We start from the raw sequence: 17,670 nt of genomic DNA, 5'->3' as shown, positions 1-17,670 counted from the left end.
TCAGAGGCGGCAGCAGCAGTTGAGCATACAGAGCTGCACCAAGTTGTTGTTTTTTGAAACGAACAAAAACTTTTTCAACACAAGATTGCTTTCTCATTTATTTATTTCTATATTTAAATAACAAAAAACATGAGCGATCACAACAAAGAAGCAGGGAAGTTCTTCAGTGTAAGGCCCAGTTGGTCTAAGGCGGAGCTTTCCAAACTTTTCATGTTGGTGATACACTTTTTAGACATTTCACCTTAGACTTTTTAGTCATTTCACAACACGGTGATTCAGTTTTACAAGCAAAGCAGAGGTTAAAGTAACCCGTTTGCAGCTCTGTGAGGAGCGTGGGGAGCGTTTGCGCTACACACTGCAGCCGACACACTAACGTGTCGCGACGCACAGTTTGGAAAGCTCTGGTCTTGGGACTGAATTTGGATTCTCCTGTGCTGCTTGTCTGGAAGCTGGCATGGAAGAAGTATTGCGTTCTGCTGGAGTGCATGCATTTGGAAGACAGATGGGCACTCATGTTTCAACTACTAGAAATTCTGCATAGCTGTTGATTTTTAGAGCTGTTCAATGTCCATGTTCTTCCTCCATCAGCTGTATGCTGTCCCAACTCCCCTCCACACACACCAGCTTGGGTGTTTCATTCCTGGCTTGAATTAAGCCAACTCCTCCTACCCCTAGTGCTGCATAGCAGTCTCTGTTGTCACACATAGCCGAGGCTTATGAAATTTAGCTTCCCAGGTACATTACTGAGAGCTAATGAGTGTTATGGGTTATTCTTGATATTACTGTTTTATCTTTTGTAAACCGCTTTGGTTTTTTAAAAATACGTGTAAATTGTATGAGATAAATAAATGTATATCACTTGGTGGGGAATGATTCAACAGGGACTGCTGCTCTAAGTTAGTATGCACAGAGATGAATATGCAGTAACTGCATTCCCTAATAATTGACCAAGACTCCAGAAAGCACTGTAATTCCAGGGTATTGTACCGTATTTTTCACTCTATAAGACGCACCAGACCACAAGACGCACCTAGTTTTTGGAGGAGGAAAACAAGAAAAAAAATATTCTGAATCTCAGAAGCCAGAACAGCAAGAGGGATCGCTGTGCAGTGAAAGCAGCAATCCCTCTTGCTGTTCTGGCTTCTGGGATAGCTGCGCAGCCTGCATTTGCTCCATAAGACGCACACACATTTCCCCTTACTTTTTAGGAGGGAAAAAGTGAGTCTTATAGAGCAAAAAATACGGTATATCTTTCTCTTTCTAGCCAGTAAAGAAAGACCTCTCTGTGTTTAAAACTTGAAATTATTGGAAGATCATGCATTCGTGTGCCAAGATGATCTTACTAAACAGATTCTCTTTAAATAAATGTCTTTTGATACCGATGGCTTAATCAATCCTTTTTGGAGAAGCAAGGGTCAATGCATTCTAAGGATTTTCATTTATTCTGCAGTGTCTTCTCCAAATATGCCACCCATAGATCAAGTGCAATTCAGAGGCAGTCTAGTCTTTGGATTCAGAAGGTAAGAGTTTATGAAGCTTTCACTGCCACCTTTGTACCTTGGATGCTCTTGGTCCTTAATCCCAGGATGGTATTTTGGGCAGTTGCTTTAAGAAAAAGGGGGTGAGGAATGAAAGCATATTTTTGCCCATAAGCTAAAAAGCCAGCTAGGAGCTGGATAGGAGTATATATGTGGCTGTAAGAATCAGTGCAGGCCTATCATCTCTCTTAAGGTTTAAAGAGCCAGAATGAACCCTACTTGCCACTCTTATGAGTGACATGGGTGGGAAACTTTCAACCTATGCAATCACTGGCTATAGCATAATTATTTTTGGTTCTGTGAATCGAAAGCTTAAGTAGTGATTAAGTAATTGTAATCATTATCATTTATATAGTGCATTCAGTTTTCAGAGTGTTTGGTGCAAGTTGTTGCCATAATAATGACATCAACCCTGAAAGTAGATGGGTATGATAATCTCAGATGAAGCACCGAGGCTGTGCTTGCCTAAGGGTACCCAATGAAATGGCGGAATTCAGTATAGTGCTAATAATCTCTTTTCTCCCCCTCCATGCTGTTCAGGGGTTCCTCCCAGTACTCCAGGGAGGATTTAAGGGAGTAAAGGAGGGGAAGCCCCATTGCCCTAGTGGGGGTCATTGCTGTGCTTATTGCAGTTGTTTTTTTAATATGATGTTCTGTGTTTTTAGTGGCTCTCATTTTAATATATAAGCTGCCTTGAGTCCCATCAGGGAAAAGGCGGGGTATAAATAAATTGTTGATGTTGCTGCTGCTGTTGTTGACGACAAGGCATGGTATAAATAAATTGTTGTTGCTCGGTTTTTACTTAATCCATCCTCAAAGTAGGTGTTACGTTACTTTGACAAAGCCCAGCTTCATGATTCACAGTCATGTGTTGTCAGGCTATGTTGTTGGACTGTTGCTATATCAGAGTGCAAGTTATTCCACATGTTAAACAACAACACCCTAAATTGTCTTCTCATCATGCTAGTTCAGTATGTAAAAGGAGATTTTTGAAAATAATGGGAGACAATAATTGATTATAGCATTAGAAATGCAGTTTTTTCATTTCTGAAATTTCTTTCTCTGGCCAAAGTTAGCAGATTTAGATCTTATGGTACCTTTTATATGGTAACTCCATCTGTTTTTGGGGCCTAACAATGTGTTCACTATGATTGGTGAAGTATTTGGCCAATACTTGAAATTCTGATCAGTCCAGTTACGCCTTTCTGTGGTCCTTGAGGTATTGTTGAACTATAGTTTGAATCATCCCAGACTGCTGGACAGGCTGTAGCTGATGGAAGTTGGAGTTCAGCAACATCTGAAATGCCCTACCTCTCCTTGAGATCAAAATGCTTTAGGTTATACCCCCCCCCCTCTGTCATATCTACACCTATTATGTTTTCAGATCATAATGCATAAAACAATCCTGTTTGGAATCTGTATTGAATAAAGGAGTTAGGGTGGGACAGGAAGAAAAAGGGGGAAATTCTGAAAAGCCACCATAGCACAATATTTCCTGAAACCCCCTTTCTGATGGAGAGAAATCAGCTGTTTTGTTGAACAATGCCTTGAAATGTTAAATAAGCACAGCAACCGTAGACTGCTTTAGGTTTTTAAAATAGGTCCATTAAAATTTCAGACCTTGTGTACGTGTTACAGTGACATAGGGCTTTTTCGAGACACCTCCCCATTCCAAGAATAATCTTGGAAGAGTTTTGAGATACGTTTCGTAAATTCAGAACGTCACAACTCAGAGGGATAAACATTGGAGAAGTGACAAGTACAGCTAGCCATGCACATATGAAAGTGTCTGCTTCCTTGGATGCTTGCATAACTCTTTACCTCTGGCAGTTCAGAGTGTATTCCAGTGCTCGTTGGCCACCATCAGAGTGCGGAACCCAAGCCATATGCTTGTTTTTCTTGAAAGAGAACCTCCATCCTAGCCTCTTGATGTGTTTCCCAGAGAACAACACAGCATTTCTGCTACTGAAATCCTGTTTCGTTCACCCTCCAAGGAGGTGGGAGGTGAAGAGGCAAACAGTGCAAGGACTAGTCTTCTGGTCAGTTGCTCATGAAGTAAAGCAGCATAACCCTCAAGGAAAGGGAACTTTGGGTAGGATGGCTGTAACTTTCAAAGCAAAATATTAGCAAAACCTCTGTTAGCCTAAGCCATGATTTGCCATTGTGGTTTGCTGACCAGTCTGCTATTAATTCAGGCATTATGTCTAGCTATAGTCGAGTGTGGTTAATTATGGTTTGGTGAGCGTACTCACCCTTTGAAAGGCAAACGTTGGTGACAGTTCATGGTTGTCAGGCTCCCACCTCAAAACACACCGGCAGCAACTCTTACTTGAAAGTATGTGGTGGTTTTTGGAGCTTCTATCATTATTGAGTATTAATCAATTTATTGTGTATAGCCAAAGGCCTGTACAATGTACAGCAGAGGACAAGAGCCCTTTTGAAAGTAAGGAAAATGTATTTATTCAGGCTAATAGCAGTACTGGCTCAGCAGCACAAGGTCCAAATTAAAGAGCCCAAGGCCTGTGAGCAAAACCAGAGGCTTATAACTCAACAGACGCTTTGAAGATGTCTCTCTACAGCTAACATGCCCCCCACCTCCCCCGCCAAGCATTTAAAGACAAGGTAGGGTGAGCTCATTCATGGGACTCTCTCACCCTCTGAGTCTGCTGCATTCACACACATGGTAAAAACCCATTTATCCAGCTGGGAAAACTTGCTGGAGCAAAAATGTCTTCAGCTGTGCAGACTGTGGGTGCCTGTCATATCTTGGACAGGAACGCCACCCTAGAATAGAGACTTCTTTACTCTAATACATTACCAATAAATAATGCAAGGTGAAAGGTCTGGCAGATTAAGCCAGGATGGGTACACATTTCAGTGAATCCGCCAGCTTGCAATTAATCAAGGAGAAGCTGGATTAGTTTTGTTGTTGTTGTTTAGTCGTTTAGTCGTGTCCGACTCTTCGTGACCCCATAGACCAGAGCACACCAGGCACTCCTGTCTTCCACTGCCTCCCGCAGTTTGGTCAAACTCATGCTGGTAGCTTCGAGAACACTGTCCAACCATCTCGTCCTCTGTTGTCCCTTCTCCTTGTGCCCTCCATCTTTCCCAACATCAGGGTCTTTTCCAGGGAGTCTTCTCTTCTCACGAGGTGGCCAAAGTATTGATGCCTCAGCTTCACGATCTGTCCTTCCAGTGACCACTCAGGGCTGATTTCCTTCAGAATGGAGAGGTTTCATCTTCTTGAAGTCCATGGGAGTCTCCTCCAGCAGCATAATTCAAAAGCATCAATTCTTTGGTGATCAGCCTTCTTTATGGTCCAGCTCTCACTTCCATACATCACTACTGGGAAAACCATAGCTTTAACTATATGGACCTTTGTTGGCAAGGTGATGTCTCTGCTTTTTAAGATGCTTTCTAGGTTTGTCATTGCTTTTCTCCCAAGAAGCAGGCATCTTTTAATTTTGTGACTGCTGTCACCTTCTGCAGTGATCATGGAACCCAAGAAAGTAAAATCTCTCACTGCCTCTATTTCCTCCCCTTCTATTTGCCAGGAGGTGATGGGCCCAGTGGCCATGATCTTAGTTTTTTTTTATGTTGAGCTTCAAACCATATTTTGTGCTCTCCTCTTTCACCCTCATTAAAAGGTTCTTTAATTCCTCCTCAATTTCTGCCATCATGGTTGTGTCATCTGCATATCTGAGGTTGTTGATATTTCTTCCAGCAATCTTAAGTCCGGCTTGGGATTCATCCAGTCCAGCCTTTCGCATGATGAATTCTGCATATGAGTTAAATAAGCCGGGAGACAATATACAGCTTTGCCATACTCCTTTCCCAATTTTGAACCAATCAGTTAATTAGTTTTAAAGGTAAAGGGATCCCTGACCATTAGGTCCAGTCGTGGCCGACTCTGGGGTTGCGGCGCTCATCTCGCTTTATTGGCCGAGGGAGCCGGCGTACAGCTTCCGGGTCATGTGGCCAGCATGACGAAGCCGCTTCTGGCGAACCAGAGCAGCGCACGGAAATGCCGTTTACCTTCCCGCCGGAGCGGTACCTATTTATCTACTTGCACTTTGACGTGCTTTCGAACTGCTAGGTTGGCAGGAGCAGGGACCGAGCAACGGGAGCTCACCCCGTTGTGGGGATTTGAACCACCGACCTTCTGATTGGCAAGTCCTAGGCTCTGTGGTTTAACCCACAGCGCCACCTGCGTCCCATGTATGTTCCATTAGTAGACAAAAAACAAAGCGCTTCTCTGCACAAAGCACAGTTAATTTGTAGAGTTCATTACCGGAAGAGTGTCACACGTGCTCTGTAGTTGTAGTTCCTTCAACAGCCCTGTCAATATTATTATCCCCACATTGCAGATGGTTGAACTCAAGTTGCAAGAGAGGGGTTTTCCTAAGGCCACATGGCAGAGACCAGAGTTGAACGGGGAAGTTCCTGGTCATAGCTGAGTCTCATTGATGGCCACTAGGTTGGATGGTCCTAAAGGGTCAGGCAGATTCATGGAGAACAGGTCAAGTAGCATCTGAACATAAGAATAACCCTACTGTTGTTCGATGTGTTTGTTAACTGGAATTAAAAATAAATAAATATATTAAATAAAGGAAAAAAGAATAGCCCTGCTGAACCAGACCAAAGATTCATCTAGTGCACTGTCCCTAATCCAGGGCAGTGTGTTTAATCTGTAGCTGTGGACCAGCAATTTTACACTATGCTGTGAATATTACAGTGTCATTCTGGTTATTTAAACTGGGAACATCTTCCTCCATTTTTCAGATTCAGTTTCTCTGGACATGTATATCCTGCTGGAATTTCTTGTTCAGAAAGTTTAGGATGCCAAACAATTAAGGTTTTAAAATCAGCAGCCTTTAGCAAATCAAATAAGTATCCTTGCATACCTCTTTTCTACTTGTGAAGGAGCATCTCATGTACGGTGCAGTCTTGTCTCTTTACTTTTCAAGGACTGTGTTTCATGAGATACTGTGAGACAGGTAGTATTTCACAAAACTGCCAAGAATGGTTGTGGGGTTTTTTTAAAAAAAGCAGATAAAAATGAAATTATGCAATCCTCTTTCAACCTGGCAGTCTGATGAGGAGATATATGTTACAGTATCTCACTACTGTATTTTGGAGAGTATGAAGTGAAAGTAATTGTTGATATTAAATAATACATGTGTATGGCTTATTTAATTTGAAAATGCTGCCTGAATTTAGATAAGCAGATAGGTTACAACCCTGAACCTTTAACAGTGGGGACAGTTGAAAACTGATTAATGCATTTATATTTAATGTGTGATAATGAGTTGAATGGTTAATAACACATTAACAGATTAATCATGCAGATTAATAAGTGCTTTCAGCATTACTTTTAAGGAAATGGACTAAGCGTGTTGGAAAGTACGTTTTTCATGTCACCAGCAAACTATTCATGTACAAGCTCCAAATTACTGTTGTGGTTAACCCTCTCAAAAATCATCTGAAGTAGATACCAGAAGGCCTGAGGAACCTTAATTTTCTGCTGAATGGACATTTACACTCGCATTGATGTTTTTGTTTCCAGGCTCCCCTATGTAAATACGAGCAAGAAACTGATTGAAGCAAAGGATTCTAACATAGCCCTCCTTTTCTGTGGCAATTTATATACCACGTGAACTCATTTTTCAGAAATAAACCTGACAAAGTGTGTAAATCATTAATTTATTTTTAATACCCTTCACCCAAACAAATCTGCATGTGCTTAGATGTACAATTTTGTCTTAAAGAAAGGGCTAAACTAAACAAATATTTCTGACCTTCGATTAATTATCCTCTGCTGCCCTCTACAGGTCCTTTGATGTAAATCTCTGGAGCAAGGTAAGACAGTGAAACTGGAATAAAGTAGATCAGCTTGAAATGCTTTGGGTACAGAATATTATGGAAGTATAAGTAACAGGAAGTTGCATGCTCACAGTCTGGACAGTAACTTATTTGGAGAGTGTTGTATCTTGTTGGGTGCATTTTAAATTTAGGGCATGATTCAACCTAAGCTAATTCTGTTTGAACTCAGTGGGGAGATTTAAGCACGTGCTTAACTCCAACCAACTTCACTTTCCCATATCTAATTGGATTTAAGACGTGCTTGGCTTTGGATGAAGTTTGCTGATAAAAAAAAACTTGGTGGACAAAAACTTGGACAGTGGTAACTTGGCAGGGACCTTCTGCTCAAAGAGGGTTGCATGCGAAGATCCCCTGTTGGGCTCGCTGCCTAAGTTACTTCTTGCGAATTTAATAATTATGTGCGAAAGAGATGAGGATTCAGAAGACTGAATCCATTTGTTAGGCTCAAGGGGAAAACCCAAAGCGCCTTATATCTCTGTATGTCACCAGTTTAAAATTCAGAGAATAAGCGGTATGGAAGTGAACCAAACAATTGAGGAAGTAATTTACAAAATAACAGAGGCTCCTTCTTGCATAACATTTTCCTACACCCTGTCTAAAGTTGGTGGGGAACCTGGGGCTCCTTGATGTTCCTGGACTACAGTTCCTATCAAGCCTAGCCAGCAGGAATTGTGGTCTGGCAGCTTCTAGAAGGCCGCAAGTTCCCTGAAAGATAACGAAGTGGTAGGAAGATTGCACTAAAATGAGTTTTTGGATCGATGCTTAACTACCATGTTTCAGCAAAACACTACATGGGGCACAGCATAGCTTAGTTGTTTTTCTTCTATTTATTCCTCTTGGATGTAGAAGTAGGGGCTTATTTTCCAAAAGAGCCTTTTCTTTCCGTCTTCTGCATCTCGACAATCTACATCTTTCTGTTTAAATTTGAAATACCACCTGAGTTTTCTCGCCCGTATGAAGTTTTGCAAATCAGGCTGCTAGTACAGCTCCAGATGTGGTGTTTGCTGAGGCAAAGTTTATACTAAGCTCAGAAGTGGGTCAGAGCTACAGAAAGAATGTTCTGCTCTCTGGTGCCCTTTGCGCTGGCAGAAGGCTTTTATCTAGGAGATTTCCATTGGGGTGGGGGGCTTTTACTAATTTAACCTCTGTCCCCCTGTGTCTCCAAAATCTGCTCCTGTGGGCGGGGGGGGGGGGACACACCCTTCAGGAGAACCTGGGAGGTGTTTTAGGGAGCTAATTAATATTGGGGAAGAAACACAATTCATTCTGTTGCTTCACATGCCAAACTGTCAAATAAGTTAGCCGTAGGAAAATCAAATCAAAGTCTGAATGTAGTGACCACCTTCGGTTTTGCGTTCCAAGTGTGCCATGCAGCCCTATTCCTGCTTACTTGGAGGTCAGTTTTACTGTTTTCAACTGGGCTTACTTCCCTGTAAATGTGTTTAAGATTGCAGACTTAGGGTTGTATCGAGTGTAGGTCCTACTCAGAGTAGACCCAGGTGAATGAATGGCCATGCCCAACTTAGATCCCTTAATTTCAGTGGGTTTACTCTTGAGTAAAGCTTAGCTTGCTGTAACCCTTACTATATATTTTTTGCTTTATTTAAAGAAGTGGACCACTTTGCTGGTGTGTCGTCGGCGTTAAGTACTATCTAAAAATGCAGATTTTTCTTATTATTTACAAATATGTAAAAATATAGTAATGCTACACTGTTGAGAAACTATAAAAACTCGTAATTTTAACACCTGAAAGTGACAGTGCTTAATGATTGCATTAAGCAATACTTTCTATTGTGGGTTAAGACACTAGGAACAGAATCATTGAAAGACTTTCTTTCCCCCCCTACTTCCAATATACATTTTGGTGTGCAGCATACATGCTGTTGGTGTTGATTTTAAATACCATATTTACACACACAAAAAGCCTTCCTTTTTAAAGAGTGAATTGCTATGATGTGGCATAGAATAATAGCTTAGTGGAGAGATGCTTTATTATTTGTAGAATTCAATTTCAGATACTATTTGCCCTTGCTTCTTCTTCTCGGCTGCAATGTACGATTATTCTGTCTTACCAGATAACAGAACTCTTGTACAAGGATGGACGTTATTGCCAGACGCCTCCGGGACCAACTGGTAGAGTTTCAATTTCTATGATTGTAACTTATCCACAAATCCGTTCTTCTGTGTAATGACGGGCTTGAGGGATTACAACCATAAACACTGATTACTTCTTTTTGAAAGTGAAATTTGGAAAACATGTTGGGTAAAATCTTTATCCAGATGATCACAGTATATTTTATGGAATCCGTGAGATTTTTTGGGGAGGAGGGTGTTTCCCCCTTTTCTTTCTTTAATTAAAATGTTCTCCATTCATAGAGTTGCACATGTGTTAAATAAAACAGAAAGGTTTGCAACACTGATAACATAATCAGGTCCCTTAAATAAACGCTTTACAACTACAACCAAGTTTTTCTGTATTTCAGAAAGATATTAAAACAAAACAAAACATAAAACTATTAAAATAACATTTTAATTGCTTTCTGTCATATCAGAGAGCAAAATGCCACTTAGTATCTTGAATAAAGTGATTTAAGACCTGCTGAACACTCTTAATAAATAATAAAAAGAATGCAGTACATGTCACTAGTAGATGTCTTATCAAAAGCTCATTAGTTCTTCCTGATGCTCCTATACATTTTATGCTTGAGTGCCAAAGAAAATTAGTGCTGTTCACTATGTAGCATCTTTTGTTAATCTTGATTTTCATTGGCTAATAAGTAGCTCTCCACAGGATTATTGGATCTGGTTGTTAAAAATCATTTAATACTCCTTATTGTGTTCATCTTCGCTTGCTAGGCTGCAGAAAGCATGGTAAATAATGTGAAATATACAGTGCTGTGTACGCGATGCTTTAGGAAGCTCTTTATTTCCTTTTGAATAAATGACAAAATATTTATGGCAACTATTTTGGGGTAGTGGGCAGGAGAGTGGGGGAGAGGCCCTGGGCAGTACTGCTTCTGTCACACAGCAGTGAGAAAAAATAGATTGAAGATAGATTCTGTACTGAAAAGCTGTCACTGGGTTTGAAAATAATTAATATTCCTTTCACTCACCAGTTAGATATGTGCTCCCAAACCACATAATCTCTATGCCTCAGTGATCATTGTTGCCATTTCAGAGCCTCTCATCAGGGTGACATCTCACACCAAAATGATTTCTTATAAATTAATCTTGATAACATGACAGTGTCAGTAATTTTAGTGGAATGCTTTCTCTTGTGTTCCTCCCCCCTGCAGAAGCTGTTGGCTATTTTCTTTATAGCTTGATTGACAGCATGAGTGACTCAGAGGTACAGGCCAAGGAGGAGCGGTTGAGACAATACTTCCATCAGCTGAAGAAGATGGTACCATTTCATTTTTTGCTACATAATGCCTGTGCTGCCTGACATGTATCTATTAGATTTGAAATTGCAGCTTTTAAGTACAACCAGACCACTTCTCAATGACATGCGAGTGCTGGAGACTTAAATTATGTCTGAAATTTGTCTAACAGAAATTATCTCAGTTTGGTTGTGTTTTTAAAACTCGTGTAATTTTCTCCACCTCTCGGTACAGAATATAGTAATCCCTCCCAACATCTTTAGAGGTATTCGCAACCTACTGGACAGCTGCCACGTTCCTGAATTAATTAAGGTCTGTAGTGGTAAATTAAATGTTGTCTTTCAATATAAAACATGTGTCTGTACTCCCCATGGATCTGTTTAGAGAGAAACAACATTTAAAAGGAGCTGTTTCTGGTTTTTAAAATAGCATGTTGATCTTCTCCTTTTTATTTAATTTGGAAGCATTTGTGTTTTGGGCAGAGAATTTTAAAGCTCTAACTATGAGGATAAATGGGGACAGAGAGACTCTTTTCTATGGCTTAACGGCATGCTTCGCTGAAATGGGATCTTGTTCAATTCTATTCATCATATATTTCATACATTTTCTTACACTATATATATTATCTTCTAGGATGTAATTCTCTTGACTGATAAAGACGCATTGTTGCCCGGAGAATTATCAAAAGTAAGTGGACTGGCTATCTAGGTTTATTTGTTAGTAATCAAATAATTTTTGTATACAAAAAGGACACTTTGCTTCCAAGGTATCTATTCTCTTACGCAGCTGACGTTTCAGCCTTTTCCTGGAATTAGCTTCAGTGTTAATAACAGTAGAAGCATAATATGTCTGTTAGTTTGAATATGTCGTCTGCATATTTGGCCTTCCCAGAAAGCCGCTTGAACACCTGAGGCAGCTGCTGTGACTCAGTTTCCCCATTTAGAAAAGAGAGCAGCTCACAGGGACGGTTATGAGCCTATGTTTTTGCCACTTTGGGCAGGGAAGGGCAAGTTGCAAAAAAATTTGCCTGGCCTCACTTGCATCGAAAGTGCATGTGAAGTCCAGTACACCAGGGTGGGGCACATGGATGGGGCATCTGCACTCAATGGTGAAACCTTTTTTATTTTTTTTAAGGTTCTGGGCAACGCGTGTCCTAGGAATAATCACAAACATTTGCCTTAACAGTTCTGTGGTAAAAGCACTTAAAGCTCAACGCAATTGCACATGTTCGTGCTGAGTGAGGGAAGACGCACCACAGCAAATTTGGTGCTAAGTTGTCCTTCTCTATCTAGTGTATGGAGACTGAAAATATAAAGGAACTGTCATGCATTTTTGCTGTGACTCGAACAGTTGCAGAGAATTTACGTTCTTGCTTGCACATGTCTTCATGTTTTCTCTCTTAATTCATGTGGTTTTCAGGGATGTTTTATTTAGTAAACATCTTATTCTCTTGCCATAGTTCCCTGCACTTCAGGTGCCTGAATTGGAGGAGAAACTGGAACAACTGAAAGCTGAGAACCAGCCTATTGGAGATGTTTTGAAGCAGCTTATATTTGCTTTGTGTGCGGAAGAGGTAACTTCTGAAAGAGTTGTGTGTTGAATTTGCAGCATTCACTGTTACGTTTTAATAAAGAACAGTGACTCTTATCTATAGAACACCCATCAATGTACGTGGCAGTGAACCAGAATGGCTGGGGCAACCTGGTCAGATGTGCGGGGTACAAGTAATGTAGTAGAAGTAGTAGTATACAGAGTAATCCTAGTGAAAGAACAAGGAAGAGCCTTGTGGCATCTTAACATTTAAGACATATGCTTTCATAGACAAGAGCCCACTTCATGACATGCATTTGATGAAGGTAGATCTAGCCCACAAAAGCTTAAGACATGTTGTTATTGAAGATGATGATGTTATTTATTAAAATTATTACCTGCCTTTCACCAGTATTCCCTAGGGTGGGGATTCAGCAATTTTAAATTTAACATTAAGAATGGTTAATACAAATTGCAGTCACAAAAATAGGGGCAGTGGTCCTGAAAACACATATCTTAGGTGTCTTAACATCAGAAAATGCCACAGCCTAGGAGCGGCCACAGAGATTGTCCTCTCACTACCACCTCCTCAATTTCTGACATTGGTTTGTCTTTAAGGTGTTGTAAGACCCTTTCCTGCTAAGATGACCACCCCTCTGGAAATGGTTACTAAGTAAAAGACAAATCCCGGCTCCAAGGAGTTTGAAATCTTATGTGAAGGCAGTGGGATGTAAAGTGGGAGGGAGACAGAGAGAGGCAAGTAAAGATAACCAGAGATGAATGGTTGCAAATGTAATTGCATGTACTTAGGCTTCGTTTCAGGTGGGGGTTTAGTGCTGGTAAGCAAGGGAGAATAATGTTTCAAGGGTTCTGGTTTTGGCCCTTGTAAATCATATCAAACTACAAAAAAGCAATTAAAGCAAAGGAAAAAGTCAACTCATTTCAGTTACCTCTTGAATGGCATGTTTTGGGATTACTCTGGTCTGTTAATGGTAATCTGCAAAGTGAATGATAGTAACAGCTGTGATAGGTTTATCATACATGCCAAATGTCCTTTCAAGCCATGGCTCTGGTCTCTTACATCTAGATTGTCAAGCAACTGATACATGCAATAGTCATTTGCAAGTCAAATATTACAAGGTGGTTAATGCGGGGATTGAAATTCCATTTTCCTGCTGGAGAAAAGCTTTCTGAGATAAAGAGGCTCTTGCCTTCATCAGCAGGCATCCAGCTGTAGTTCATATTTTGTGTAGGTCTGCAATTTGCTGTGTATTCCAAGACTCTGGTCCAATTTCTTGTTTGTGTGCCTGTGCCATAATGCCCATTATTGTACAGCAAACTGGAATATGGTTAACCTTATAGCTTGTATTCTATAATGGCAGAAATTTAGGCCATGAAGAGGTTTCGCTTCATTTTGTTACTCTATATAAGAAGAGTGACAGGGGAAGCTTTTGACATGATCTCTGTTCATAAGCATATGTTCAAGATGTATTAATAGGAATATAAGATGTATTAAGGAATAGCCGTAAAAAGGATATGGGAATTCTTATTTGGTTTTAAAAGTTGGACACTTCGTTCCTGCTTTTGCCCACGGTTAAAATAAAACTTCCAACCGAACACGAATGCTAACATATATTCTAGGAAGAAATCATAATAGTAATTATGTGCCTACCTAAGATGTCCACTAAAGCATATAAACCGCTCCTCTAACAAAAGGTTTCGATTGGACAAGTTCAGGTCACTTGCTAAAATAACTGTAATTTTTGCAAATGTAAAGCACGTGAGCTTTTAACAAGCAGCACGCAGGCTATGCATACATAGATAAATGTAGTTTCGCAGCAAAGCCCTGGAATGCAAAATGTCATGCGGACTTTTCTCTTTTAGTTCATATCTTTTCCTTAATGCTCCTCCTAGAATATGCAGAAAGCCCTTGAAGTGAAAGCCAAATACGAAGCGGACATGTCTGTTGGTGGCTATGCAGCCTTAATACATTTGTGCTGTCGACATGATAATGCAGAGGAGGCAATGAACCTTAAAGAAGAACTGTAAGTACACCGGCCCTGAAAGATGTCAAAGAGATTTATGCTGATACACAGACCTTATTGAATTAAGTAGGTTGAATATTTAAAAAAAACAAAACAAAAAAAACCCCAGCCCAACCCTCATACATTTTTAATTAGCTTTTCCCCTGATAAAAATATTTTGCTGAAATTCGAGATTGGTTGTAACAAGTTGTCACGATTATATAATCACTCTGAACACACATGTTTATTAGTGGTGCTCTATGTTGTATTTTAATAAATCAGTTTATGATAAGGTCTTAGCAGCTACCTTGGCATTCAGATTTGGTTTCTGAGCCGGGTAACGTAGCTGCAGTATAGCGGGTTACAGCGCTTGTAAGTGACATTATGCTTCTAATACCTGTCTGCAAACATTTCCTTTTAAAGTCTCTGTTTCCAGAGATAATATCTTGGTTGTGAAAATTAGCTCCCAGCTAAGACCTATAATGCCTGGTTTGTCAGCAAAGTACTTTGCAGATCCCCATTTTTTTTCTCTCCTCTTGTCTTTTAGTTTTATTTCTTTAATTTTATTGTTAAGGTAAATTTGAAAACAGAACAACATACACACACACAATCACATATTTAGGAGCTTCTTTCTGCTCTTTTGGCATGATGTTGGACCAGTGTAGATATACAGTTGATGAGAGTTTAGCAAGTGACAGTGAGCTGCAGGAAAGTCAGTCATTTTCCCAATGCCCAGTCATGTGTGAATTTTTTTTCTCTCTCTCAACTTCTATATTTCTATTTCACACATATACGTGCGGGTTCTGCAGGTTCAGTGGGTTCTCCTGTTGCTAAAATGAACTTACATTCCTAAACTTTATTTGAAAACCCAGTTTTAAACAGGTTCCAAAACCCTGCTAACGTTGCACATGAGTAGAGGTGACATATATAGATATATTTTGTGTGTGTGCGTGCGCGCACGTGTGTAGTTCTGTAACTCTATATTTGTTAACTCTACTTATTTATCTCATCTGAAGGAAGGCCTCAGATGCAAATAAGACTTTTTAGCTTCTGTGAAACAACTTCCTTATATTACCAAGTTGCATAAGTCAGGTGTTTCCTCGATAGCTCTGTGTTCTTGAACAAATTCTGGGCCATGTTTCAAAATAAGGGATCTTCTATTCATTCAGTATGCTCATAGATGATCCTGTGGAGTGCATTTGTTCAGGCTGCATTCAGCTCACTGGATTATCTACAAATGAATGCCTTAGACAGTCCATACAGGTCCAGTGTTCTCATATGGATTCACATTCAAGAACCAGTCCAGAACTCCTACCAAGAAGGAACTGGCCCTTCAATTTATTTAAGATGATCTATTTGGCAGCCCTTGAAAATGTGCTATCGTACGTAGTTTAGCATTCTGTTTGTTATAAAAAGACACCTGCTGCTACAGAAACAGCCCTTCATCCTTTTGTTACCGTAATTATGACTAAGGTAATGAGTTATAGGATGCACAGAGTAGTTTAATAGGTATGTTGCATTATGCCAAAAGCAAGTTGATTTCAATAAGTAATTTTCTTTGGAGAAACATAGTTTCTTCCTTGGTGGTATAATGGACTCAGTTGGGTTCGGCTGCTCCTACTGGTTGAGCAGTAGAGGAAGCCAAACCCAGTTGAATCCATTGTAACACCACGTAGAAATATCTTTCAGATAAGAGCAATGATCCCTTTCCATAATTCCTTGTGTACTGAGGAAGTTGTGGTCTGTTTGATGATGATGATGATGATGATGATGATGATGATATCAGTATTAAATGGTAGCCTTGGAATAAATTTCAAGACTGGTTGACATTGGTTTGGATTTGGGCAATCAGCTCAGTCCTTTCAGGCTTACTTCTGGGTAAATGGCCATAGGATTATAGTCTAAATGGTGTACCTTTAGTTTCCATTTTCATCAATGGGATTTACCTTCACTCATGACTAATTTATCCCATTCATGTGGGACCAACATACAAGTGCGATTTTGTTATTATATTTTGTACACCACCATGATTTTTTTTTTATGAGATGGAAGTTTATGAAAATGTGTGTGTGTGTGTGTGTGTGTGTGTGTATATATATATAATAAAATAAAAGAGTTGCTTAATCTGAATCAAACGTATTATTTTTTGTTGATGGTAACACACCCTAGATTTACTTTCTTCATATTTTTGTTTACCTATTTGATTGAGACCCGGAAATCCTGCAAAACATTTTAAATGAATAAATGAGAGAATAAATAAGTCTTTGGATGTTTTTGGAGCTCTGGTAACTCCTGGTTTTCGCAGATACCCTCTTCCCATTGCAGGCTCCCACACCACATTCCAGGCCTTCCACTCATGTAACTGTGGTTCCAACCCAATGTCTTCAAAAAGCAGCGCATCCTTTCATAGCGCCAATGCCTCCATGATATATCAGAAATAAATTTACTTCCTAATTGCACACTGAATTACTCAGGAGTAAGACCCATTGCACACAGTGGGGTTGATTTCTAAGTAAACATCTACATGATTGCGCTGTGAGATTATTATATTCTGGCACAAATGGAGTTGATTGAGTTTTTTTTATATATACCCCAGTTCTCGTAAAGATTCATCTATTGCTCTTGATGCGGGCAAGTGTTTAGCCTTGGTGAAAGTTTTGAGCAAATATGGCAGAGTAGAAGGTAAGTGCTCTTTCTTTCAGTGTATATTTTTGCTATATAATGAAGGTATCTTGCCACCGGAATAAAAATATGAGTTGATATTAATGGTATATCATGTCCTGCAAAGTGCTTGAACATTTTGCATACAAATTTGCATGTGAATTCAACCAGAGATACTTGGACAGTGCAGGCCATTAGTTTTAATGGATTGGCAAGCTTGTCATTTACATTTGCACAGCTCAGTGCTTTTTGCATTTCTGCAGCTAGTTTTTATTAGCATTGCTGTTTGGATTGAGTTTGAAGATCATGACTTATGGCACAAATTGCGTATGTGCCTAGACTAATGGCTTTGTTTTTGCTTAAGAAGGTCTGAAGTCTTAGCATAAAGCCTATAAACATAACCTCCTTGTAAAGGGTCTAAGCACTTCAGGAAAAAAAAGCCACCCTCTAACTTTTTAATAAATGTATTATAATATTAAGAGCTTAAATTTGCCTTTTATATATTATTAATGTAACATTTTATAACCAACAACTGAAGAATATTGTTAAATTAATCAGATCTTTAATTGTAAATGTATTTAATGCATTTGGGTGTAAATGGTATGTATTTCGTAATCGATGAAGTTTATAAACTATCACCACCATTAATTAGAG

The 17,670-nt window shown here is 39.7% G+C and overlaps 1 protein-coding gene across 1 annotated transcript in view; it reads left to right on the top strand.

Moving 5' to 3' along the window:
* Positions 1 to 17,670, top strand: part of LRPPRC (leucine rich pentatricopeptide repeat containing) — a 112,378-nt gene that overhangs the window by 36,192 nt on the left and 58,516 nt on the right. The window contains exons 14-22 of the mRNA XM_080998120.1: positions 1,451 to 1,520; positions 7,370 to 7,397; positions 9,497 to 9,554; positions 10,718 to 10,824; positions 11,036 to 11,113; positions 11,435 to 11,488; positions 12,261 to 12,374; positions 14,246 to 14,376; positions 16,952 to 17,037. Coding sequence (XP_080854246.1) covers positions 1,451 to 1,520; positions 7,370 to 7,397; positions 9,497 to 9,554; positions 10,718 to 10,824; positions 11,036 to 11,113; positions 11,435 to 11,488; positions 12,261 to 12,374; positions 14,246 to 14,376; positions 16,952 to 17,037 — 726 coding nt within the window. The remainder of the gene's footprint in view (positions 1 to 1,450; positions 1,521 to 7,369; positions 7,398 to 9,496; positions 9,555 to 10,717; positions 10,825 to 11,035; positions 11,114 to 11,434; positions 11,489 to 12,260; positions 12,375 to 14,245; positions 14,377 to 16,951; positions 17,038 to 17,670) is intronic.

The sequence above is a fragment of the Podarcis pityusensis genome (genome assembly GCF_964106645.2).
Source record: "Podarcis pityusensis genome assembly, chromosome: 3".
Taxonomy (NCBI): domain Eukaryota; kingdom Metazoa; phylum Chordata; class Lepidosauria; order Squamata; family Lacertidae; genus Podarcis; species Podarcis pityusensis.
The sequence above is the reverse complement of the archived record's forward strand: the minus strand, read 5'-3'. Positions and strand labels throughout refer to the sequence as shown.